General features: G+C 48.2%; 9 protein-coding genes across 9 annotated transcripts; 5 read left to right on the plus strand and 4 right to left on the minus strand.

Moving 5' to 3' along the window:
- Positions 1-668: 668 nt before the first annotated feature.
- On the plus strand, positions 669-2,209 carry BJ212DRAFT_1540962 (uncharacterized protein; the record flags this gene model as incomplete). Its single annotated transcript, XM_041341842.1, has 3 exons — positions 669-1,439; positions 1,487-1,609; positions 1,664-2,209. 3 exons carry the CDS (start codon positions 669-671, stop codon positions 2,051-2,053), a joined length of 1,284 nt encoding a protein of 427 aa, XP_041197203.1. The 3' UTR covers positions 2,054-2,209.
- An 89-nt stretch (positions 2,210-2,298) lies between these two features.
- BJ212DRAFT_1263505 (uncharacterized protein) lies at positions 2,299-3,393 on the minus strand (the record flags this gene model as incomplete). Its single annotated transcript, XM_041330353.1, has 1 exon — positions 2,299-3,393. The coding sequence occupies one exon, from the start codon at positions 3,391-3,393 to the stop codon at positions 2,299-2,301; it is 1,095 nt and encodes a 364-aa protein (XP_041197204.1).
- Positions 3,394-3,418: 25 nt separating this feature from the next.
- BJ212DRAFT_1330432 (kinase-like domain-containing protein) lies at positions 3,419-6,139 on the minus strand. Its single transcript, XM_041334729.1, has 10 exons — positions 5,337-6,139; positions 5,058-5,286; positions 4,944-5,009; positions 4,702-4,895; positions 4,516-4,647; positions 4,307-4,467; positions 4,181-4,255; positions 3,889-4,130; positions 3,736-3,835; positions 3,419-3,675 (listed from the first exon to the last, which is right to left on the minus strand). Exons 1-10 carry the CDS (start codon positions 5,765-5,767, stop codon positions 3,638-3,640), a joined length of 1,668 nt encoding a protein of 555 aa, XP_041197205.1. The 5' UTR covers positions 5,768-6,139; the 3' UTR covers positions 3,419-3,637.
- Positions 6,140-7,399: 1,260 nt separating this feature from the next.
- On the plus strand, positions 7,400-9,613 carry BJ212DRAFT_1445011 (cytochrome P450; the record flags this gene model as incomplete). Its single annotated transcript, XM_041338044.1, has 15 exons — positions 7,400-7,500; positions 7,547-7,612; positions 7,670-7,766; positions 7,820-7,953; positions 8,008-8,133; positions 8,191-8,239; positions 8,286-8,438; positions 8,488-8,613; positions 8,664-8,766; positions 8,820-8,906; positions 8,961-8,986; positions 9,047-9,093; positions 9,143-9,265; positions 9,320-9,349; positions 9,421-9,613. 15 exons carry the CDS (start codon positions 7,400-7,402, stop codon positions 9,611-9,613), a joined length of 1,461 nt encoding a protein of 486 aa, XP_041197206.1.
- A 716-nt stretch (positions 9,614-10,329) lies between these two features.
- BJ212DRAFT_1477208 (uncharacterized protein) lies at positions 10,330-12,563 on the plus strand (the record flags this gene model as incomplete). Its single annotated transcript, XM_041339512.1, has 5 exons — positions 10,330-10,350; positions 10,400-10,417; positions 10,467-10,634; positions 11,982-12,360; positions 12,421-12,563. The coding sequence occupies 5 exons, from the start codon at positions 10,330-10,332 to the stop codon at positions 12,561-12,563; spliced, it is 729 nt and encodes a 242-aa protein (XP_041197207.1).
- An 820-nt stretch (positions 12,564-13,383) lies between these two features.
- BJ212DRAFT_1477209 (uncharacterized protein) lies at positions 13,384-13,842 on the minus strand (the record flags this gene model as incomplete). Its single annotated transcript, XM_041339513.1, has 1 exon — positions 13,384-13,842. One exon carries the CDS (start codon positions 13,840-13,842, stop codon positions 13,384-13,386), a length of 459 nt encoding a protein of 152 aa, XP_041197208.1.
- On the plus strand, positions 13,758-14,572 carry BJ212DRAFT_1585471 (uncharacterized protein; the record flags this gene model as incomplete). The annotated part of the gene is made up of 3 exons (XM_041342365.1): positions 13,758-13,930; positions 13,988-14,169; positions 14,333-14,572. The coding sequence occupies exons 1-3, from the start codon at positions 13,879-13,881 to the stop codon at positions 14,570-14,572; spliced, it is 474 nt and encodes a 157-aa protein (XP_041197209.1). The 5' UTR covers positions 13,758-13,878.
- A 1,921-nt stretch (positions 14,573-16,493) lies between these two features.
- Positions 16,494-21,883, plus strand: BJ212DRAFT_1330480 (P-loop containing nucleoside triphosphate hydrolase protein). Its single transcript, XM_041334730.1, has 23 exons — positions 16,494-16,581; positions 16,642-16,847; positions 16,896-16,968; positions 17,020-17,212; positions 17,260-17,433; positions 17,487-17,670; positions 17,723-17,976; positions 18,031-18,114; positions 18,167-19,300; positions 19,353-19,391; positions 19,448-19,520; positions 19,569-19,696; positions 19,744-19,772; positions 19,826-19,899; positions 19,948-20,030; positions 20,082-20,122; positions 20,175-20,483; positions 20,536-20,840; positions 20,891-21,014; positions 21,069-21,202; positions 21,255-21,310; positions 21,365-21,548; positions 21,604-21,883. The coding sequence occupies exons 2-23, from the start codon at positions 16,645-16,647 to the stop codon at positions 21,713-21,715; spliced, it is 3,990 nt and encodes a 1,329-aa protein (XP_041197210.1). The 5' UTR covers positions 16,494-16,581; positions 16,642-16,644; the 3' UTR covers positions 21,716-21,883.
- A 475-nt stretch (positions 21,884-22,358) lies between these two features.
- On the minus strand, positions 22,359-23,906 carry BJ212DRAFT_1263185 (26S proteasome subunit P45; the record flags this gene model as incomplete). Its single annotated transcript, XM_041330325.1, has 6 exons — positions 22,359-22,399; positions 22,456-22,753; positions 22,802-23,094; positions 23,142-23,541; positions 23,592-23,717; positions 23,787-23,906. 6 exons carry the CDS (start codon positions 23,904-23,906, stop codon positions 22,359-22,361), a joined length of 1,278 nt encoding a protein of 425 aa, XP_041197211.1.
- Between the last annotated feature and the right edge of the window lie 297 nt (positions 23,907-24,203).

A 24,203-nucleotide genomic window follows, 5' to 3' on the forward strand; every position in this document is an offset into this window, starting at 1 on the left:
GCTGAAAGCCCTACAACCACATCACCGTTATTAATTCAGCACTTTTTACGTGCGGTTGTTCAGCACTCATAAAGAGCTCAGTGACAACCACATACCCATCGATCACCTGTAGCCATCATACTATATGATGCAGTGGCCATCTTTATCTCGCTCAGTTAGGGACGATACCACTATCATCGCTGATCGTCGTGGTTCAAAGTTACCCGATGTAACTGCCACCTTTCTCACTCCGGCCATCTAGCGTATCGTCCTCGACGTCCTCATCGCCAACGTCTCCTCCTCCACCTTATGAAGCAATTCATTTCCTATCTCAACCAGTTTCGCAATGCATTCCAGGTTTTATCCCAACGCCGTCCGCCAACGGCAGACCGCCTCGTCGTCGTGAAAGTTCTGCACTATCCATTACACGATACAATGTCGACCACTCGCTCTCAGGAGGAAGTTCGACTCCGGGTGTGTCCATTCCTCATTTGAGGGAGGCACTAGACTCCCTGGATACACAGATGGCATCCTTGCTCAATCAGCGCCAGGAGCTAGAGTCGCACCTGGAACAAGTTGTTCGATCCCAATCTCCTATCCATCGAATTCCAGAAGAACTCCTTTCGTCGATATTCGTTGCAGGAGTGTGTAATATGGGAGAGGAGGACCCCCTATTAGTAGCGACCTTAATGTTGGTTTGCCGATATTGGAGGGATGTCGCCATCGACACCCCAGAGCTGTGGGCGGATATCTGCGTGAGTCCGCACGACTCCCTTGAGAAAGCGCATCGCAAGCTCGCACGTTCAAAGTCGGTGCCTCTCGATATCACAATCAACTTCACTCCTCGAGTTGACAATTCGAGCGGCGCCATGGAGAGTATCATCCATGCAATGGATCTCATTCGTCCTGCGCTTTGGCGAGCAAGGTCCTTTCGCCTCAGTGTTCCCAACAAACCACAGGCACATGCTGCCCTTCTGCGCTGTAGAGAAGAAGCTCCCTATCTGGAAAGTCTTTGTATCCGCGTATTCCATTCTATGCAGGAAGACCATTACTCCAGCCCCTGCCTTCCGCTTTTTAAGGGGCATACTCCTCGTCTTCGTTCGTGCTCTTTCACGTCCTTTAACTTCAACTGGGACAGGAGAGTCGTATCAAACCTGCGTGTGCTCCAACTAGGGGGCTACTGGAATGGGTCTTCACCGTCCGTCGACACCTTGCTAGACATCCTACGAGGCTGTCCAGGTCTCGAAGAACTTGCATTGCGCAACATGTCAGACGTGGATCCCGAGACTTGTGTTTCTCTCGAACATGAGTTTATGTCTACAAAGGTCGTGAAACTCCCGAAGCTTACAAAGGCATCGTTCTATTACGCAGGCATCATGCGTACACGGATGCTTCTTAGTCAAATATCGTTCCCTGCGCTTGAGTCGCTCGACTTCTGCTATCTCGACAACCTCACACCAGTTTTGGAGCACCTTCGACAGCAATCTCTTACTTCCCTTCGCTCAAGTACCTTCGTATTGAGTCAAGTTTCTTGAACGAACCGAAGTTTATAATGTTACTTCGGCGGCTTACATCATTGGTTACTCTGGAGTTGGTCGACGTAGAGGATGTCACATGCTTCCTGTTGAAGGTGAGCACCCACGTAACCGTGTCATTAGCGCATATTCCAATTATTTCTCATTAGAATCTTTCCTCGCCGCCTGTGGCCCATCCTTGGGTATGCCCCAAGTTAGACCGTCTCAACCTTGACGGGTGCACTGCACTCGAATGGGATGCTTTACGAGGACTTGTGGAATCTCGCCTCTCCGGTCGCCCACCTCAACTCTCTTCTGCTTCGGCTGCAGTGGCCTCGCGCTCATCCTTCGTATCCACCGCGTCTGCCTCTGCTCATATCCACGCCTTGTCCCTTAGCCGTCCTGCGACGCCCACAATGCAGCCTTGTCGCTTGTCGTCGATCGATGTTACACGCTGTCATCAGATCAGCAAAGAGATGGTGCAGTGGCTCAAGATGTACGTCCGCGATGTTCGCTGTGAGCCAGCAAAAGGGATATGGGGAGAGTCTATCCTACCCTAGTGCCGAGCAGCTCCCGATTAATATTTCTCACGAATATACACACCTAGACTGCAAATACTTGAATTGATGCGTGCTATATGGATTTCCTGTACTGCTTGTATATTGTACTTACCCGCACGACAGTGTCTGCACGTCACGACATTATGTATGTAACGAAAGGCTGTCACTTATTAAAATATTGCTCCTGTGTAGTTTGTGGTTTTCATGCAATTCACTTGATCTCTTGAGTTAATCCGAGGTCAAAACTATTCATTAAGATAGGCGAGCATGCGTTTCCTTTCGTTCTCTTCGCGCTTTCGTACCTTCGCAAATCCTCTTCGACCTCGACCGACCTCGGCTCTCTTTCTTCGCAGCTCCTCAGAGATCCTGATGTGGGATGCCAATGCCGCTTGGTTATGAGTAACCCGCTTCTTAGACTGCTTGTATGGACCCTCCGTTTTCGCCTTCAAGCCAATCCCAAGGCGGTCAGACTTGAGTATCGTTGGAATAGGCGTCAACAGCGACTTCTGGGAGTACGGATCAGGGTCTTTAGATGCACCAGACGCTGGAGCAAGCGGAAGGGAAGAAGATTGGTGGAAAGATTCAAAGTCATCTTCTGACTCTGACTCAGATTGGGTGAGGTCAATGACGTCGGACGGTATGTCTCGAGATTTCTCGTTGCCGACCGGTATACTTGCCCCCTGCAAGGGTGCATGCGAGAGTGATACAGATGATGTGTGTGTTGGCGATCGGGGGCGCAGAGATCGAGTGACGTGTGCACCAAGCCCTTCTCCTTCATTCCAACCACCTTTCTGTAGTAGATTGAAGCCTTTGTTGGATGGCCCTATTGCCAACCAGACTGGAGGAACAAAACGTCCCTCCGATGGTAGTGGTGGTGGATCTCGTGCAATGAGGTCTGCCAATGACGGTGCGGGAGAACTGGGTTTGCTTGATGGTTCAGACTGGAGCGCTCTTTTAATGAACCAATTGTTCTTGGTGGTAGTCTCCTTCTTTGGCTTGGGATCCTCACTGGGTGTACTTGACGATCTGGCTGGTGGTTGGTTCCCCAACGTCTTTGAGTTATCTCTTGTCAAAGCTCTGTACCACTCAGAGGTTCCACTATCTGGAGCAGAGGCATTCGCAGATACTTCATGGGTAAGCGAGACAGCAGAACCCCACTCGTCATATTGAATGCGCGCGGGAACAAAGGATGGAGGTGGGGCGTGGCGAGCAGCAGAGAAAGTCGGGGCTGTGTTCCATTGTTCTGCTTCGTCTATTGGAATTTGGCCTGTGTCCTTCTCTAGCTGCTCTCTATCAGCAGGATCATAGTCTGAACGAATGTAATGAGCGACAGTGGCCATACTGATGGTCGTAAGCACTTCAGACTGGTGATTGGCTGTCTGACTAAGTGACTGTGTGCTATCTGGAAATAATTACCCCTGTCATCATCCACCCAATCTGATCACCTTGAAAACTATGACCAGAACTGTTTAACCAATATCAAAAATACGCTGATTGAGCAGTTATTACAGAATGTACGTGCAATGCGACAACAAATACATGATACCAGTGCTATATCCACTAAATGAGATTTGAGATGACCTATCAACTGATAGGCATGTTGGAACCATTATACGAGAATCCTATGGCAGACAGGGTGAGTCAAATTTCTGATATCTACAAGGACATCGTAATGGACACACCAGCAAACTGAGCTTGGACGGTGGATGAGAGGTGGGAGCCATCAACATAGCTGTCGATAGGCGCCTCGGCCGTAAAGACAGTGTCGAAGTTGGAAACATCCTGAACATCGACACGCTCAACAAACACGTACTCCCGGGGAGACATGCACTTACCACGGGACTTGAGACACTTGGTTTAAACGGCGGCTGGATCTTTTTCTGCAGAAGCTTCTTGAAGTCTATGTGGTTTACGAAGAATGGGTGCTTCTTGATCTCCTCAGCGCCGTTCACTCCAAGCCGTTTCGATGGGTCTCTGTTGAGAAGACTAGTCAGGATGCTTCGGGCTTCTGTGCCAATGTCGGGGCCAAAGGTGAGCGGATCAGAGAGAATCTTCTGGTACATCTTGTCCGTGACCTCTGAAGTGGATGGTTCATGGCAGAGACACAAATACAGTAATAGGACAAACCATCATAGAAGGGTGGAAGACCGGAGAGCATCTCGTACAGAAGTACACCAAGAGTCCACCAATCAATTGACTTGTCTAAAATAGATGATCAGGAAATCATACGACAGGCGACGGTGTGGAACTGACTATATCCTTGACCATTCAAGATCTCCGGTGCAAGATATTCAGGTGTGCCACAGAACGTGTTCGTCGTGTCTGAGTCCTTCATATTGAGCTTACATAACCCGAAGTCACACAATGCAATGTGTCCAGTATAATCCAGAAGAATGTTTTCTGGCTTCAGATCGCTGGACTTCAATGAGCACAACATAAAAAGAGGGAGACAGTCCGCCTACCGGTAGACGACGTCGAGTTCATGTAAATGTTCCAGAGCTAATAGCAACTCAGCACTGTAAAATCGCGATCGTTCCTCGTTAAACCGTTGTTCGCGTTGCAAGTGATGGAAAAGTTCTCCCCCATTGACAAAGCTAAAGGGTGCATTCATGAGTAACTTCGAGAGGCGAACATTGAAGTGGCCTTACGCGAGTACCAAGTACAGTTTCTGCTCGGATTGGAAACTGAACTTCAGGGGCACGATGAAAGGGTTGTTGACACGCGCCAGCACGAGCCGTTCTGCCAATGTGTGTGTGATTTCCTTTCGATCGACTATATGAGCTTTGCGGATGGTCTTGAGGGCATATATCCGCATGGTGTCGCGTTTCCTAACCTGCATGACCTGTAAGGAACGTAAGTACAACTATTAGCGCATCAATACTCAGCCTACCTTCCCAAAGCTGCCTTTGCCAATGACAGTGATGAGCTCAAATTCATCGATAGTCAGAGATTGACCCTGTCAACTTCGTTAGTCGCTCAAAACTCGAAACATGAAATCACCAACAGAGCTGGGCTGGTATGCCACACCAATCTGAATTTTTCCTTTGCCACCTGTCACATCGTGCCACTGGTCTTGGCCCACAGCGCCAATATTATCGAAGTCTGGCGTGAACTTGATTCCGCCCATGAAAATATCATTGCCCATATCATCCGCTAAACCATCACTGCCGACTTTGGGCTGTTCTGTTCGCAAGTAGCACTGTATTGAAATTTCTGAGTGGCGCGACACGTCACTGACAGCGAATTCAGGATGAGTTGTACGTGATGTAGAATGGACACTCACAACTGCGCCTGGTACATGTACAGTGGTTTCTCCAGATCACCACCCAATGGGGTAATTAGGACTTGATTGACTTCGAACTCCATTACCAGGTAGGGTAGCCACCAGCATTGTGTGCGCTGGATACTGTCTTTGGCGCCATGGCGCTTCGCGAGCCGCCTCTGCGTTACGCTCGAGGGAGATACAGACGCGGCAACCTTGGCCTGTTGCGTGGACAGCGCGGCTTGCACAGCAGAAGGGACCGTGGCGCCTACAGGAAGGGCAAGGCCTTCAGCCCATAAAACGCGTATGCTGAGAAGACCAGTCCGTGAAGTGGGTTTCCCCCCAGGATTGCTCGGTGTCGGAGTGGTCGACCGTGGAGGCTCGTCGGGGGATCCAGCAGACAAGGTGGCTGTTGAAGCTTTTTTAGTCAATTTCCCGAATCCTTTTAACATGGCGTCCAGCTAATATTAATGTTCAAAGGAACAAAATGGTATGTAGTTAAGGCGACGCGAGAGGATTGCACAGGATCGATGTGGGGGCAGTTGACAAAACAAGTTGATGGTCTGTGTTAACACTCAGGCCGTCGCGGTGAAGCGGTTACAGCTTATACATAGAAGTGCCTGAATAGGAAACAGCTCACTCTGATTTCCAGCGTTACAAACTTCAAGGTATTTTCATTCGGAATCTGCGTAGAATGGGATCTAGAAAATGCTCCTGGCTATCATAATATCGAGCTCTCCGTTCGAAGTGTTGTCAATGTTCATCTAGATGGTCTCAATTTCGATCAAAACTCGCGTAGTGGGCCAGTCAGTGTTATTAGTACTAAGCAAGACACCCTGCAAACCACATGCAATTATTTTTGGCGGAGAACTTGTTGGACAGGGTCCAAATTGATCCAGGTATCCAATTATTTGTGGAGAATGATACCATAGGAGAGGTCAGACTCAAAAGGTTTCAGTACTAGTACTCAACGTTCAACCGTTGCATTGAACACTCGTGTACTTTGTTAAAGTTTGCGTGTACTAGATGAGCCGCTTCCTTTCTTACTAATATAGATTTCATTTTCACTTGTTCTCCCGATCTTCTCCGCCAGATTTGTTTTTTTTGGGAAGACCGCGCGGAGTTCGGGTTGGAGTCTATGATATTTACATGGATGAAGCTGAAGAGAATTCGCAGAATGGTTTTTTTAAAATAATCGACTCGACGCGAATTGATCAAACTCTGTAAGTGCGCTCCCGCCTCCGTGAACAAGATGGGAAAACAAACGCTTAGACATTGGGCCGAAATGCCTGTTTCCCGATCTTTTTCGCTGGATTTTTCGAGTATGATAGTGGTGTTTGGGCCGCAGGTGAGTTTAAATTTATCTGTTGGTCATACATGGAAGCAACTGAAGAGGGTCCGCAGAGGATTTGGTGACCCGACGCGTATTACTTCCGCGGAATCAAGCTCTGCAAGTGTGCTCACGTCCTCGCGAAAGCGATCGGGGGACGGCGTCTAGATGCAGTCACTGTTCCCCGATCTCTCTTGCTGAGTTTTTTGGGGCACAACCGCGCTGTAGGCAAGTTTATGTTCTATTCATGTGTCGTTGTGACGTGTGGCGAAGCTAAGGTCATGTCTCCACAGTACACTAGTAGCTGAGAGGCTGGCCCCGCCCACCCAGGCGTCGTCACGGGTAATGCGTCTGGACAGAATACGTTCACATCGGGTGGTAAGGACGTGATATAAATTTGCTACTACCAATGCTGTGAAGGAAAATACTTTAGGTCACAGAACGCTCTACCGGATGAATTATCCTCAGAAAATGCTCCTACTTACACTCAAGTGTTTGGGAGACTTTGGGTTGCGAAGACATGGCATCGATAGGATGAAGTATGCTGGCTAAATGAATCATTTACAATTCCTTATACAGGTGTCCGTCAGCATAATTATCGTAGGTGCGGGCCGTGCGGCTCCCCGGATCTCTAGAGCTCAACAACTTCTCTTGGTTATATGAGGCTATATGAAGGCCGTGGCCTCGCATGCGAGCATTACTTCATATCCGGGTGTAGCCTGAGGTGAGTTGTGTGGATGCGCTGTGACTTATGATGAGTTCCCTCCAATCCTTCTTTGCGCTCATCCCACTACAACTTCCTGACCTGCGCATATCTGACGACGCGGCTCCTCCTCAGTGCTGTGGCTTGTCTTGGTGTTATAAGATTATTTGCTCGGGCCTACCGTTTTAAATCGGCAAGCAACCTTCCTCTCCCGCCTTCCCCTCCCACTTGGAGATTTGGGGGGCACTTCCTTCCACGTCGCAAGTAAGAATTCGCATTCGAATCCTTAACTTTTGAATGCTAAGTGTGTCATATCACAAGACCATTTCTTATCGTGGCGGGATGGATTAACGAGTACGGTCCTGTGATCACTATTCGATCAAGATTTGAGAAGATTGTTTACATCGGGCGTTACAAAGTCTGTCTCCACGCTGCGTTGTCATATCCATACTCAACAACGTTCTTTTGCAGGCTGCTGTGGATATTATGGAATGTCAGGGCAAATTGGTAGCCGGTCGTCCTCCCATGATTTCTGCGGGGATATCTAGCGGCGGAATGGGCTTCGCAAATGCACCCTCTGGAAACAGGTTATATCGGATGCGTAGGTTAGTAGTCCACGATACTTCCCCTCATCTATCCTACTTTTCAACGTCTTGCAGAACACTTCATTCTTATCTCCGGTCCAAAGCAGCTAAGGCCTATCAGCCCCTGCAAATGTCGCACGCGAAAAACATAGTTGTTGGCATTCTCGATGATCCATATAACTTCCAGCGCCATGTGGTAACGTAAGGGTTGTTGGTCATGATATTATCAGTAGTACTGTGCTTACGGGTGCTTTAAAGTTATGCTGCAACGACAATTATGAAAGTTGCGTACGGGAAGAACACCCACGTCTGCGACTGATCCCGAAATCGTTGAAGTTAATCAACTCATTAAGACGAGTCGTGCAGTTCAACGCCATGACGCTTACCTGGTGGATTCAATCCCATGGCTCAAATATCTTCCTTGGTATGGCCGGGACTTGAAGCTGAGATTTGAAAGGAGCAAGAAACTTCACACCAGTGAAGTGAACCGCGTGAAAGAGCAGATGGTATATATTTCTCTTTCAATCTTTACTTCGTGACTGAGTCGTTGCACAGCATAATAACGAGGACATCGGTCCTTCGTTCACGAAATATATGCTAGAAAATAGCCATATCTACGGTTTCACAGAGACTGAGATAGCCTTTCTTGCTGGTAGCTTTCTGAAAGCTGGATCACAAACGGTAGGGTGTTACCTTGCCTTCAAAGACATGTGGCTGAAAACAAGCAAAAGACCTCTAACACCATGTGCACGGTGCTCATGGCAGCCGCATGTTTCCCTGAGGAGCAAGCTAAAGTTCAGGCCGAGCTCGACGCGGTCATCGGATGGCACCGAGGTAGCTTGATTCCCTATCGCAGCGCTATGGTTTCAATAAGTTCTTCACTAAAGCACCGACTTTCGCCGACCAAAAATCCCTTCCTCGCCTGCAAGCATTCATCTCTGAGGCTTTGAGATGGAGACCTCTGGTTCCCGATGGTGGGCGTTTTCGCTTTTGTTTTGTACCCAGGTGTCACAATATTCACACTGCAGGATTGGCTCACCAAACAATTAAAGACGTGATTTGGGAAAGTGATCTTTGAACGACTTATCGCGCGAATGATGATTTTGCCCATCAGAAAACCTATTGTATTCCAGCTGGGACCACGGTATACGGCAACGTTTGGTGAGCATTGTGCTTCAAGATGCCAAGGATCTAATGGCCACTGCCTTAGGTCCATCTGTCGAGATCCAGATGTCTTCCCGGAACCTGACGCGTTCAAACCTCAGCGCTGGATTGATGGCCAAAGTAGCCTGAGAGACGATATAAAATTGTTTGTCTTCGGGTTTGGTCGTCGGTCAGCACCGTCTTTCAAATATTCGTTTTTTTTTGGAAATGACATTCCTTTCAGCGTATGCCCTGGCCAACATGTCGCGAGCAGGTAAAGGTATTTTGCACGCGCGTGGTCTTCCAAACTCACTTCGGTTGTTACGGTTATCTCTTTTGGTACAGATCGGTATTCATAACTGCTCTTCTTGTTCTTTGGGCCTTCAAGCTCACTCTGGATCCTACGAAGCCATTAGAGGACATGGGGTTTATGGGCGAGTCGATGCCAGATATCCGGCCGTGCGAATTTGAGTTTGAGAAGAGGATTCCGGAAACAGAACTCAGGCGCATGATGCAAGATTATCCTGAAGTTGCATGAGAGACTTTGATGTCTGGATGGGTCAGAGAGAGAACGAAGAAATAGTCCCCAATGAATCACTGATATTAATACATCCCTCCAGGACTCATAGTGTTTTCATTTGGTCTGAGCCGATTCTGAATTGCGCATTATGTATTTAGTGGTTCAGCCGGTGAGAAGATGCCATAATCCCACTATCACGCTGATTTAGTATCCCGAGGAACATTCTTCGCATATGTTGCTGTATGTTGCTGTGACCCCCAACGGAGGCAGTACTTTTTATGAATGACGCTCAAGCCCAGCACAAGATATTCCTGTGCCCTGATGTTGAAATCTGTCTTATCAGTCTTTCATCCCTTCTTTGAGGCAGCCCACTACAACCCTTGGGGCTAACAACACCCTTTACTTCGCTCGGTTGGAGGAACAACTTAACGGGGGTGTTAAGTTCAACGAAAGCCAAGCCGCAGCTAAGCTCGAAGAATTCATTGTAGATGATATTATATTGCTGCAGCTGACCTCCTGGTGGTGAGCTGGATTTGTTCCGTGAACTGCCGTTAACACCTCAAGCAATACTACTATTGTACGTCAATATTCCGTCACTGACCTCCATCGCCTCAATAGGGAGATTCTACTTCCGAGGTAGGACTTTGCACCATCGCACGACGAAATTTACCCTGAACTGACTTCCACGAACGGAACTTGCACCCACGGACCCAACTGGCAAGCCGAAAGATTCCATGAACTCCACACTCAACCAGGTTAGGGCGTGTAACTCATTTCGTCGCTGACCTTCCTTGCCCTCTATAGGGAGATTCTCGCCCTGGGGTAAGACTTTGCAGATGTTGTGAATAAATTTCCGACTTATTGAATGCAGGAGGCACTCACGGTTCCCAGAGGAGGCTGGACCGACAAGCTTTATGGTCCTGCGATCAAACAAATCCTCTCGGACTACATCAACGAGCCGGACCCTGACACCATTGAGGACATTTTGCGACATCCCAATTCCCAAGATTACATGCTTTCTTGCAAGGGAGAGTTTTACGTTTGCAATTGCCTAAGTGATGGGATATTTTGATACTCGAGCCGAAGGAAAAGGCGGCGCTGTGGGAGCAGATAGACGAAGATATTGATGAAGTTGCGCCTAAAGGAGGTAGTGTTTTCTGACATGGGTTCGGACAGTGAGTGTCAGTGGTAACGCCATCTACATACATAGACCTATCCCTGACCCATCGTGACTCACTCTCAGGATGATAGGTAAAGGGGAAACATCCATTCATCGTATCTCTTCCCCGAGGCGCCAGAGGAGTTTTGTTTTGATGATCGGGTTTTCTGTCATTCTTGTGGTTGGGGTATGCCCCGGGCCCCGTGTTCATTATATGTAAGTTGTTAAGACTACCGTCCTTTTATAGTTACGCCAAAAGGCAGTGATAATGAAAGCTCAGGCTTCATTATCGCGGGCAGCACTTATGCTGATTATGGGAATTCAGGTAAGCCAACGGGCCGACACCCTCTCACGTTTTCAAATCTTTTTATCCCCCCACCAGCTTTGTTCAGCATCGGTTATTCCTTATAAAGTCAATGTTCCTATGTCTTCAGTGCCGTTTTTTCTTCGTTGGGGCTGCCGCTTCTCTACGCTGGTTATTGCTGTCGTTTTGTGCCGCATTTGTCCTCAAGGACGTTGAACACTCAGGGGTTCGGCGTTGCTGACTTTTACCTTACTGCATCTCACCGTCACGCTACCCAGCGAGCGCCAACCAGCAACCAAAACCCTCGCATTCGACGTATCCTATCATCGAACTGTATCATTGCCCACTCCACAGCCCGTTTCCACATCTAATGTCAACGCACGTCCTCCTTCCCCTCGTAAAAACCCCCAGCCCCTAGTCACTACGTCAACACAGTTTTTCCCCAGTTCACCGCAAGGAAACGTTTTGTTTCGTCCTCAAAGACAGCTGAACCTTCGTGGGCTGCCCGTGTTGCAGTCTCAGGACATCCATCTACGCCTGCTCCGTCTCGATCTCACCTGCCACCAGCTATGAGTCGTAATTTCTTCCATGAATTCGAGAAGCTGATGACGCCTTCCTCTATTGCACCTTCAATATCTAAGACGTCGTAAACATTGCAGACGAATTTCGCCTCACTACACCAAGTAACTGCGCCCCCGATGAGGCAGAGGCAGGTGTCAACAGCATCTAAGGAGTCGAAGAAGAAGCCGGGTGGTTTCCTTGGAGGGTTATTTAGCACCATGTCGGGGTCTGGCTCTTCTAAGCCTCTCGAGAGTCCTGTTGCTCGATCTCTAAAGCTATCTATGATGCAGCACAAGTCTCCGGCGATTGCAGCACCATCCATGCAACACTCTAAGTCGTCTTCTTCGCCTAAGTAATTAAAGGATAAGGCAGTGGATCCCGCACCTCCTGCTCAGACTACTACTGTTCTGCCCTCATCAGCGTCGGTTCAACCGAAGGCATCAAAGGACAGAGCCCCTGAGATTACCACTTCATCTACGCATCCTCCTCGTGACCGCAAGCAGCGTCCGTCCAATGCGTTCTCCTCATTTAGTTTCCTGACTAGCAAGAGAAATCGCACTACGTCTGGATCATCTCTCGACGCGCGTATGTGGTGGAAACACAACGGTACATATGATTTTCTTGTTGTCGGATGTCGAGTCTCATCATGGTTCACACTCCCGGCTCACTCTACCGTCAATCAAGTTCAGCCTCTTCCGCCTATGATGCCGCCGCCTTCGCGCGATTCTGTGGTGGCAGCCAGTCAGTGGTGGGATTGACAAGAGGTTGAGCAGAAGAGGAAGAAAAATCGACCGAGGCCAGGAGTGACCTTTGACGTCGAGGAAGACCCGCCTGACCCTCACCCTGGGGCTACAGGCAAGCAGAAAGGCACGCGGCTGGTTGGCGCAAAACTGGCCTTCTGCGACTCCCAGACCTCGCTACTCCCGGACCTCGCTGATGCATGATACATGTCCATCGATCGTATAACAACCCAGGAAATAGCTATATTAGCATCGTCTGCAAATAGACACCGTCTTTTCGCGCTGTCACTCTCGACAACGCTGTGCACAATCTATCATGAGCGAAGAGATCAGTCCGGAGGTCGAGTACGACATCCATTACATGCAATTGCATGTGGGTCGCAGAGGAACTGTTTTCGATTCACTGTCCATAACGAATGGTTTGTATGCAATGCGGAGGATGCAGTGGCTTTCGAATGTATTGAGAAGTTGGACTTTGAGGAAACAACAATATTAATGCAGTGCGACGACGCGCACACGCGCGTTTCCGACCAATCCTATTTTTCCGAGAGGTTCCATCCTCCGGGTAGACATTGCAAGGACGCAATCACACCCGATGCCGGCGGCATCTCGTGCTTATATATTGCATAAATGTAAATAGATATATATAACGGCAGTCGAGTCGCTTTGTTTCGTTGCAGTTTGAATTAGTGCCTGAGTTATGAGGCACTGGTAGGTCTCTGGACTAAAGCTTCGTCTTTGCATCTTCCGCTTTCTGGCTTCTACTGTTTCCCCCGAATCAATACTTTCTACTTTTCTGGCATTCTACGTCCACATTGAATCAAGCGAGAGGATGAATGCTGCTTTCGAACTTCGAAGCCAGCGGTGCCAACGATCCCGAGAGATCCGTTGTGTATGCCCGATATGCTTGCATTGGCAAGCAGTCTCATTTAGCCGCAGCGGGAACGTCGAACTAGGCCCAGAGAACGGAGCGCATCTCCTCGCAGGCAATGTCCAGGAAAGATGTTGAAAGACAGCCCATAGATCATAATGCACTGCTTCGGATGATATAGCGAACGACTGAGCGAGAAATGTTATGAATAATGATGACTGGTGATAGCAAGTCAGGAGCGATGCTCAAAGGCACTGTGCGAGGCTGCAGCAAGCAGATGTCGTCCTTGAATAAGTGTGTACGACGAATGAAGCGATAAGGTTGAGAAGCGACCGCGAGCATCTGTGCAAGCTCGTGGTGTGTTTGTAAGGCGTCATAGAGGGCGCCAACATCCGTTGGCTGGTCAAGTGGTGGACACGGTTCAGTTGTTGTCGGTGGACTCGGAATACTAGATGGTAGGAACAGACCCACGTCTTGAGTGTTGGCTATCGTCGCTGATGTGCTCGCTGGCTGACGAGAGGCGGGCACGACGGCGGGAGATGATGTAAGACGGCACACTGGCCGGAAATTTCCGAAAGACACCAACACCTCCTCCACGATGTCTTGGATCATCAGTGAGTACTGGTCAACGACTGTAGCACATGGCAAATGATTATGATGTCAATTCAGAAGGCTTCCTGGAGTCGACGGGGGATTTTAAGTAGCGTTATTGCTAATTATTTTTATCCGCGCAGAGTCCTCACGAACTTTTTATTAGAACGAACCGTCGTCTTCCTTATTTTGCAGGACTGGCCAGCATCGCAAGCCAACTTAAATCAGCCTGAACCCCCAAAATATTACAACGCCGCCTTGCACAGTATCGATAAGCACAGCGGCGCTAGTACTACTTACGAGTCTATGCTTATCGAGTCACACCGACGCCTCCGGAACCCACGAATGGTGAAGCTGATGATGTCTCACATCAAAGTCTCAAATGTGATTAATATGTATGTGCGACTTCCGATTGGCTCCTGAGGCTCACACTTCAAAAGTTATGGGATCATTGATCAATCGCATTCCCCTATGAATAGGAGACTGTCAATTTCTCCAGAGACCTCTTTAGCCAATAGGGATGAGCACGCGCAAGACTTCGGCAGATAGACTCCCAGTGGGAAATTTAACAAGCCCTCAGCTTTTCTTCGACGCCGAGAAAGCGGGCAAGTATTCCCCCAATGGTGATTGCTGTGCCTCCATTGCTGTGCCTCCGAGTCCATCCCGTTGGAAAACCCAACGCATGTCGACGGGACTAAAAATTGAAAAACTAGATCCCTTCCAACGGAAGGTCACTTACAGCAAGACCTAACCATCGTTGGTGCGAGGTCTCAGATAGTGCAGAATGCCGAGCACTTACACAAGCTTACATAGCATTAAAATTTTACGTGACCAATAACACAAATGCAAGGAGGCAGGGAAGTGTCTGATGCGGCGATTCGGACCTATGTGCTGCAACTGCAAGTCTTCGCCACCTCTCACTTTTGGGGGCAGTTTGGAACGTGTTTTCGGAGTGGCCGGGAACAACCCGAGGATATCCCCGTCCCTGTTTCCTGCTTTCCATACAGTGGTGGTGGTGGACTCATGTTGTGGCTGGATCAGCCCATGGAGAGAGGATGAAACTCCACCGGTACTTTTGAGATTTGAATACTGGTCAACCATAACCTGGTCCTTTGGCAAAAGTAGTACAAGGTAGTACGATTATCCGTTGCTTGGAAATTAACATGGACTTTGACTCCAGATGAAATTGAGGCTAATTTCTGAACAACGATGAAACTAAATAAGGCAACCCTTCGCAGTGTCTCCTAAGTAATTTCTAAAGCAGGATGCAATGTTGTTTTGTGGGTTAGTTCCGGTTGGCAATGGGGTAGGAAAACCAATAGGTGCCGGAAATTATATTAATGAGGTCAATGCAGGCGGGTCCGAAGCTTGCTTGTATGTCCGCAAATTTCAAAAAAAAAACGGAGTTCGCTTCGCGAACTGGGGCGTGGCAAGTGATGTTATGGGGCTACGATGCGTTATCACAACTTGTAAGCTGAGCGAAGTCGGACAATGCTTGGTGGCCGGAAATATACTAAAAGCGGTTTAATTCCTTCTGCTTCTGGGGACTGTACATAGCTGTGAGTGGCGCCACTCAGTGGCCGAGTGACTCGGTCAAATTTTCCATCTGTAGGTCAACATGAGTTAATGCTGTATGAACTTAAAAATAATGAGTGTATTTCAAAAGCCCACTGCTTTAGAATAGATACCGGTCTTTAACAGCGGAGATGGGCGGCGAATTCCTTCGATGCTGAAAAGTGTCCACAAGCGACCCATCGATTTGCTGAACGGCGAAGATGAGAACTGGTTAGCATAAAGAGAAGAAACCAAACAAAGTACATACCTGAATAAACATCCACGATAATACCAAACGAAGAAATACCTTTTGACACCAGCAATCGGTATGCTCTCATGGCCCAAGATAAGTGACTCATCTGAAAGCGATCCTGACATGATAACGTTAACATAAGATCCAGCACGAGGGAAGATATATCATTGGTCCTCGAGAACGCCAAATTTACAATATCAGATCTTCAAGCCGAGATGGGTTTGCCGCTGCCCAGTTACCAATATCAGTTGTACGGGTAATCAACAGCAACCGACGTTACTTACGCATGAAAAGCCCTGAGAAGCCTCCGAGTCGTGATGCATCAAGTGTCTGATTGCATGCATGATCATTATCGGTCGACTGGTCAACATTAACGCTAACCTCCGATTGAATGAGTATGCCGAGTCATATTTCATAGCGATCCTCGAGTCTTAAGGGTACTCAGGCTAGATGTTGGAGTCTGTAAAAAAAGTGACCAGCTGCGCAGACAGCGGGATGTGCCTATCGCGAGGGCTAATATTATTTCTGGACATGGGTGGGAAAGGGGATACAATCCGACGGGATAACATAAGCTTTGTATTGATTTGAAATTGAATCTTGGGGCCGGTACCCAAATGAATCATGGAATGAACAGTCATCCGAGGAGTGCTAGCATTCATACCTGCATAACACAAGTATTCGCACTACCATAACTCGAAATGCGCAGGCAGAGGGGCGTTACGAACCGTGGAAGGAAACAGTAATAGACCTCGTGGGTGTTAGTGTCGGCAGCCCTAGGTCCCCTATATGACGCGGAAGCAAGGCCCGTCAGTCGCGACTGGATGACTAACCATGTTAACGTGAACCGGGCCAGTAAAACGGTATATATCTGGAAACGCGAGACAGTACAATGCCACACCACTCCGAACCGAGTACTACTATACCTAGGGTCTCTGGTCCCTCTAATTTAGCAGGTCCGTGCAACTAGGTCCTTCCCTAGTAGACCATTAAGCGCTTCCTGTTGTCTCCTCAAGATCATGTCAGACAATCACTTCTCTACGCCTGGCGAAAAACGGCCTGCTTCTCAAGACACTCAAATATCGTCGAAGCGCGATTTCTTCTCCGGGAATAATAATGCGTCCATTGCGGTCGAGAAAAAGGATCCAAATGACGACGATGCTGTTGTGGATGCTAAGCCAGTGCAAACCATTCAGCCTGTCTCTTTTTTTTCGCTGTTCCGGTGTGTCCTTTTACATTCAACTTATCTCTCAACCTGATCTATCAACAGGTTCTCTACTTCATTCGAGATTACAATTGACATTATTGGTGTCGTCTGTGCAATTGCTGCTGGTGCGGCTCAGGTGAATCTCGTCAATTTCAAATCATGTCACTATTTACGTATCGTCTATCAGCCTCTCATGAGTCTACTATTCGGTAATTTAACCCAAGATTTTGTCAATTTTAGTTTGGCGGAGAACAATTATACCGCGTCGTTACAGAGCGGCGATCCCGCTGTCATTGCACAAGCTCAACAGATTATGGACGCCGCTGCAGCAGGATTTCGTAAGAGTTCTGCACTAGATGCCTCGTATCTGACATACATTGGTGAATTCGTTCTCTTCAGATTAAACTGCTATTAACTATGTATACAGGCATCGGCATGTTCGTGTGCACATATGTGTACATGACTGTTTGGACTTATACCGGCGAGGTTAATGCGAAAAGAGTGCGAGAACGGTATCTTCAGGCGGTCCTCCGTCAGGAAATTGCTTACTTCGATGATGTCGGAGCCGGAGAAGTTGCCACTCGCATCCAAACTGATACTCGTGAGTTATGAGCCCATGATTTTTTTTCTACCTTGTTGACGTATAACAAATAGATTTGGTACAACAAGGCATATCCGAAAAAGTCGCTATCGTCGTGAGCTTCCTTGCCGCATTTGTTACCGGTTTCGTTCTCGCATATATTCGATCGTGGCGCCTTGCATTGGCATTGACGTCGATTTTTCCATGCATCGCCATAACCGGAGCTGTCATGAACAGATTTGTCTCTAAGTATATGCAGTAAGTGTTTCTTCTCTGGCGAACAAAGGTCCCTTGATGTGATTCAATACAGAATGTCTCTCAACCATGTCGCCGAGGGAGGAACTCTTGCTGAGGAGGTCATTGCCACTGTCAGAACTGCGCAAGCTTTCGGAGCTCAGAAATTCCTATCATCTTTGTATGATAAGCACATCGATGGTTCCCGCATTGCTAACTCCAAGGGTGCTATTTGGCAAGGTGGAGGACTGGCCTCCTTTTTCTTTGTCATTTATAGCGCATATGCTCTCGCTTTCGACTTTGGCACTACCCTCATTAATGAAGGGCTCGGTAAGTCCTCATATTCTTGGAGTAACAGAAGAATCTTTAATATTGTAAATATAGCCAACGCCGGCCAAGTCGTAAATGTCTTCTTTGCTATCTTAATTGGTTCGTTCTCTTTGGCCCTTCTTGCACCCGAGATGCAAGGTGAGTTTTGTTTCCTTTTATGTATTTTGCGCCTTCTCATGTTTCATTTTAGCAATCACCCACGGACGTGGCGCTGCTGCCAAGCTATATGCTACGATTGAGCGTACTCCCTCAATAGACTCTGCTGATCCAGGAGGGTTGAAACCTGAAAAGGTCATTGGCGAGATCACTTTGGAGGATGTTAAATTTAGTTATCCCTCCCGCCCCGACGTCCCTATCCTCAAAAGTCTCAGCATAAATTTCCCTGCTGGTAAGACCGCTGCACTCGTTGGGGCATCTGGTTCTGGAAAGTCGACCATCGTTTCACTTATCGAGCGTTTCTATGATCCCTCGAGTGGCTCCGTCAAGCTTGACGGTGTTGATTTGCCGGAGTTGAACATAAAGTGGTTGCGATCTCAGATCGGTCTAGTTTCCCAGGAACCTACACTCTTTGCGACAACAATCAAAGGCAACGTCTTGCACGGCCTCATCGGCACCCCATACGAGAATGCCTCTGAAGAAGAGAAATTCAAACTCATTCAAGAGGCGTGTATCAAGTCAAATGCTGATGGTTTCATTACCAAGCTACCGCAAGGATATGACACTCTGGTCGGCGAACGTGGGTTCTTGTTATCAGGTGGGCAGAAGCAGCGTATAGCTATCGCTCGTGCCATCGTCTCCGATCCCCGCATTCTCCTTCTTGATGAGGCCACCAGTGCGCTTGATACACGATCCGAGGGCATTGTTCAGGATGCATTGGACAAGGCTGCCGCTGGGCGTACAACTATCACCGTCGCTCACCGACTCTCAACGATCAAAGATGCGGATAGGATCTTTGTCATGGGAGACGGCCTCGTTCTGGAGCAGGGCACCCATGATGAGCTATTGGCCGATGAGAACGGCGCATACGCACGCCTCGTCCAGGCACAAAAGCTGCGTGAGTCGCGTGAAGAACAGAAGGTTGAGAGCACAACGACAGCCGGTAGCGAAGAAGATACGGAGAAGGCCATCCAGGAAGAGGTTCCCCTCGATCGCAAATACACTAATCATTCGGTAACCAGCGATATCGTAAAAAAACACAGCGAGGAGAAAGCGAAGACCGAGATCAACGAAGACGAATACAGTTTGTTCTACTTGTTCAAACGTATGGGAGCTCTTAATCGGGAAGGACTGTACCGCTATGCAATTGGTTCTTTCTTTGCAATGTGTATGTTGCTTCAAGGGTCCCTCGTTATTACTCTGACATGCCAGACGACTAGGTACTGGTGCTGTTTATCCTGCATTTGGTATCGTGTATGGTGAGCAACCTTTGACCCTTGCGTATCTAGGTCGGGTACTGACATATCCTTCGTAGGTCACGCAATTACTGGATTCTCTGCGCCGACAAACGCTGAGAGACGCTATGATGGTGATCGCAATGCCTTATGGTGTGTTTATGCGCATATACGGATTCTATCCACTAAATCTCAAAATAGGTTCTTCATCATTGCCATCTTGTCTGCAATGAGTATTGGCTTCCAAAACTTTTACTTTGCATCCTCCGCAGCAATTTTGACGGCTAAAATACGGTCAATCTGCTTCAAGGCCATCCTTCGTCAAGATGGTGAGCATTACACACTTTTTTCTTCTATCAAACCTTATGCTTCGCAGTTGAATACTTCGACAAGGAGGAGAACAGCGTAAGTTCTCCCACTGGAATATAGACATCCCACTCAATGACAGGATCTTGTAGACTGGTGCACTGACATCAAATCTGAGCGACAATCCGCAAAAAGTAAATGGCCTTGCCGGCGTTACTCTTGGAACGTAAGTTGACGCTCATTATGGTGCGGTTTAATTCTCATGCCTAAGCAGAATCGTGCAAGCATTCGTCACAGTGATCACCGGGTCGGTGATTGGATTGTGCTATGCATGGCAGCCAGCTTTGGTCGGAATGGGTGCGATATCTCTTCTACATCATCGAACTTCTACTTACGTTCCAAATGCAGCATGTATTCCAGTGCTTATTTCTGCAGGCTACATTCGTTTGGTACATAACATTATATTTGCTTCGGAACTCGCAGGTATTGACTTATTCACAGCGAGTGGTTGTCTTGAAGGACCAGCAGAATAAGGCAGCACATGAGTCATCAGCTCAGCTTGCATGCGAGGCTGCCTCAGCAATCCGCACAGTCGCATCGCTAACGCGCGAAGAAGACTTTCTACAGCTTTACAGCACCAGCTTAGAAGAGCCCTTACGTAGATCGAATCGCACGGCATTGTGGAGTAGCTTTTTTTTCTCCCTGTCTCAAGCCATGTCCTTCTTCGTCATTTCATTGATTTTCTGGTACGGCGCAGTCCTCGTCTCACATTTCGAAATTTCCGTCACGGGATTCTTCGTTACACTCATGGTAAGTCGAGAAGAGACCTCATCCAGCTTTTCATTGACTCATGCCGTATCAGAGCACAACCTTCGGAGCAATTCAGGCTGGCAATGTTTTCGCCTTTGTACCAGATATCTCGTCCGCCAAGGGTGCTGGTGCCGCAATCATCAAGCTCATCGATTCAACCCCAGAGATTGATGCCGAGTCGACTGAAGGGAAGAGTACATCCGGAGAAACCGTCAGGGGCCAAATTCGCTTTGAAAACGTTCATTTCCGTTACCCCACTCGTCCTGGCATCCGTGTCCTCCGCGGCCTATCGTTCAAAATCGAGCCAGGTACATATGTCGCTTTGGTTGGTGCCAGTGGATGCGGTAAAAGTACAGTGTAAGCATCCAATTTTTTCGACCTTCCAGTGCTCTCATGCTGTACTGCAGTATCCAGTTGATTGAGCGATTCTATGATCCGTTGTCGGGCCAGGTTCTGCTTGATGACGAACCCATCAATGAGTTCAACGTTCAGGAGTACAGAAAGCAACTTGCCCTTGTGTCGCAGGAACCAGTAAGTAAATAGGATCCTGAGGGGAGTATGTCTAATCTCACATTCACCATCCAGACACTCTACGCCGGCACCATTCGCTTCAACATCCTGCTAGGTGCCATCAAGCCAGAGTCTGAGGTAACTCAAGAGGAAATTGAGACTGTTTGCCGCAATGCCAATGTTCTGGATTTCATCAAATCTCTTCCCAAGTATGTCTCCAGCTGTCAGTTTAAATGAATATGTTACTGACATAATGACCAGTGGCTTTGACACTGAAGTCGGTGGGAAAGGGTCGCAACTTTCTGGCGGCCAAAAGCGTACGTTACCCATGATTTTTTGGCTTCTCTCTCAGGTACTTACTCCACAATCAGAGCGCATTGCAATAGCCCGTGCCCTCCTTCGCAACCCGAAGGTTCTTCTGCTAGACGAAGCCACTTCAGCGTTAGATTCGAATTCTGAGAAGGTTGTGCAGGCGGCTCTTGATCAAGCTGCAAAGGGTCGCACGACGATAGCAATCGCTCATCGTCTCTCGACGATTCAGAACGCTGACTGCATGTGAGAAGTCATCATTGATAATCCAGACACAATTGTACTAATACTTCCTTCGCAGATACTTCATCAAGGAAGGCCGGGTCAGCGAAGCTGGTACTCACGACGAGCTCCTTTCCCTGAAGGGTGACTACTACGAATATGTCCAACTGCAAGCATTAAGCAAGAAATAGATAGATGCCTAGCCATGTCAGTACGAGTGGTATATCCGCGATGAACTCTCGAAACATAATTACCTTACTTATCATCATACTCCATGCGTTACCTGGCCGTATTTTAATAACAATGAATACACGGAACAGTCAATGAGTTACAGCTGTTTGCATTATGACAATGACTGCAGTCATCACCGTGTCGTGACCAAGGCGGCGTTGAAATAATTGTTTGATTGAGTGATTACTTTTTCTACAAGGTGCAAGACCCGCAACAACCTTTCACGCCCGGTCGCTTTGCCGGTAGTCAGGCTCTTGCAAAGGTCCTTATAAAGCATACCATCACAAGCTGGGACGGGGATTGGGTTGGCAGCGCTGGGTTTTCTTGATAGAGCTGCACGATCGCACGAAGATGTACATGTGTGGAAAACGGAGAAAGGATTTTAGTCTGCGTGACACGACATCGAGCTCAAGGAGTCCGGGAAGGAAACATCATGTTAGTAGCTGCACAGTCAAGCAACTGGCGAGAGCAACAATATTACAGAAGGTGCACTCGCACCCCCTCAGCATAGCACAAAGCTGGCGATGGAAATGATAGTGGCATTGGTGAAGATATGAGTGCGAAAATCGAGTCTACCACAACGGAATGAATCGATAAGGCGACTTATGCGAAGTACATCAAATTGTTCTTCTTCTTGCTTTGTACTACACGACACAATTAGAAGGTTATCGGAGACAGTCGTCGAAAGCAAGCCACTCACCCTCAGCGATCCCGCTTAGGAAATGTTCGTGCCCGAGCTTGGTAGCACCCTCGCGCAGGGCGATCATACCGGCCTCCACACAAGTCGCTTTCAACTGAGCACCATTAAACTCGTCCGTGCTACGAGCCAACTCTTCAAAGTTCACGTCTGGGCTGACAGTCATCTTTCGTGAGTGAATTTCCAGGATACGGGCGCGAGCGGTCTCGTTTGGTAGTGGGAACTCGATTTTACGATCTAAACGACCTGAACGGAGAAGGGCGGGGTCAAGGATGTCGATTCGATTTGTCGCTGCGATGACCTGGACAATCTGAGTAAAGAACCTCAAGTCGATAGTAAATAGTATCACCTTGATTCGCTGGTCGCTCGAGAAACCGTCAAGCTGGTTTAACAATTCTAACATCGTTCGCTGCACTTCACGATCACCACTCTTTTCTGAGTCGAAACGCTTTGTTCCAATAGCGTCCAATTCATCGATGAAGATGATTGCAGGTGCTTTCTCTTTGGCAAGTTCGAACGCGTCGCGAACAAGCTTAGCACCATCACCGATGAACATCTGGACGAGTGAAGGACCGGCAAGCTTGAGATAGCAAGCCTTTGTTTGTGCTGCGCATGCACGGGCAAGAAGAGTTTTCCCAGTACCTATCAAAGTTATAAGCAATGGTGTGCACGTAAATAAGCATACGTACCTGGTGGCCCATACATCAAACAACCTTTCGGTGGTTTTATGCCCAAGGTCTTGAACTTGTCTGCCTGCTCCATCGGCAGAACGATGGCTTCGACCAGCTCTTCAATTTGTTTCTCTAAGCCACCAATATCAGTGTAGGTTTCTGTTGGACGTTCATCAACCTCCATTGCCTTGACGCGTGAATCATATTCAGTCGGAAGTTTGTCGAGGATCAAATAAGAGTCTTTGTTAACACCGACAAGGTCGGAAGGTCTCAACTGGTCGGCAGGTACGAGACCAATAAGAGGGAGGAAAACAGTTTGTCGAGTGGACGTCTTCACAACGGCACATTTGCCCTTGCGCATTGAGTCCAAGTCGCGGTTTGCTCCGTCTTCCTCTGATTCAGGATCAACGTCCAATACCTATGGCAGATGAACGACGGCATATGAGGATATAGCCTGGTTGTGCGTACCTCCACCACATTTCCAACGAGATACGGCAAGACTTTATTTTGCTTAATTTTCTCCCCATTGTCACGTATCTTCTCCTTCATTACGGTTTGCTCATGTTGTAATCGTAGCGTGTCTGACTTCATGACCTGCATCACCAGGACAAAGTACTCTAGATTTGAACTCTGAGAAATTATTGCAAGATGCAAACGACGCACCTTGATATCATTATCAATCAGCCGTATTCTGGTCAAAATCTCATCTGTCGTCAAAGCCTTTATCTCCTCTGGAATGTCATCCCAAGTCTCTTCTGCGGGTTGATCTGGCGTTGTGTCCATTTCAACGCCATCCTGACCTGGCGAAGGGGAAGCTTCTGGTTGTTGTGGTGTATCCGGCTTCTGCACGTTATCACCTGCAGGAGGGTCCGATGGAGGTTCAGAGGGGGGAGCTGAGGACATATGAATTGAGAAGCGGGTGGTAGAGATTGATGACGGTGCTGAATTGAGGTGCTCGCCGACGCGTAACTCCTCCCAAAAAGGGAAATCGAAGCACACGTGGTACCCCTTCGTCCTTGTTGCTGAGCCTGAGTACTTACTCGAGGGTTATTAGCTGTTTGGATGGCACTTGATCTCTAA

Source organism: Suillus subaureus (genome assembly GCF_016647635.1).
Source record: "Suillus subaureus strain MN1 chromosome Unknown BJ212scaffold_5, whole genome shotgun sequence".
Taxonomy (NCBI): Eukaryota; Fungi; Basidiomycota; class Agaricomycetes; order Boletales; family Suillaceae; genus Suillus; species Suillus subaureus.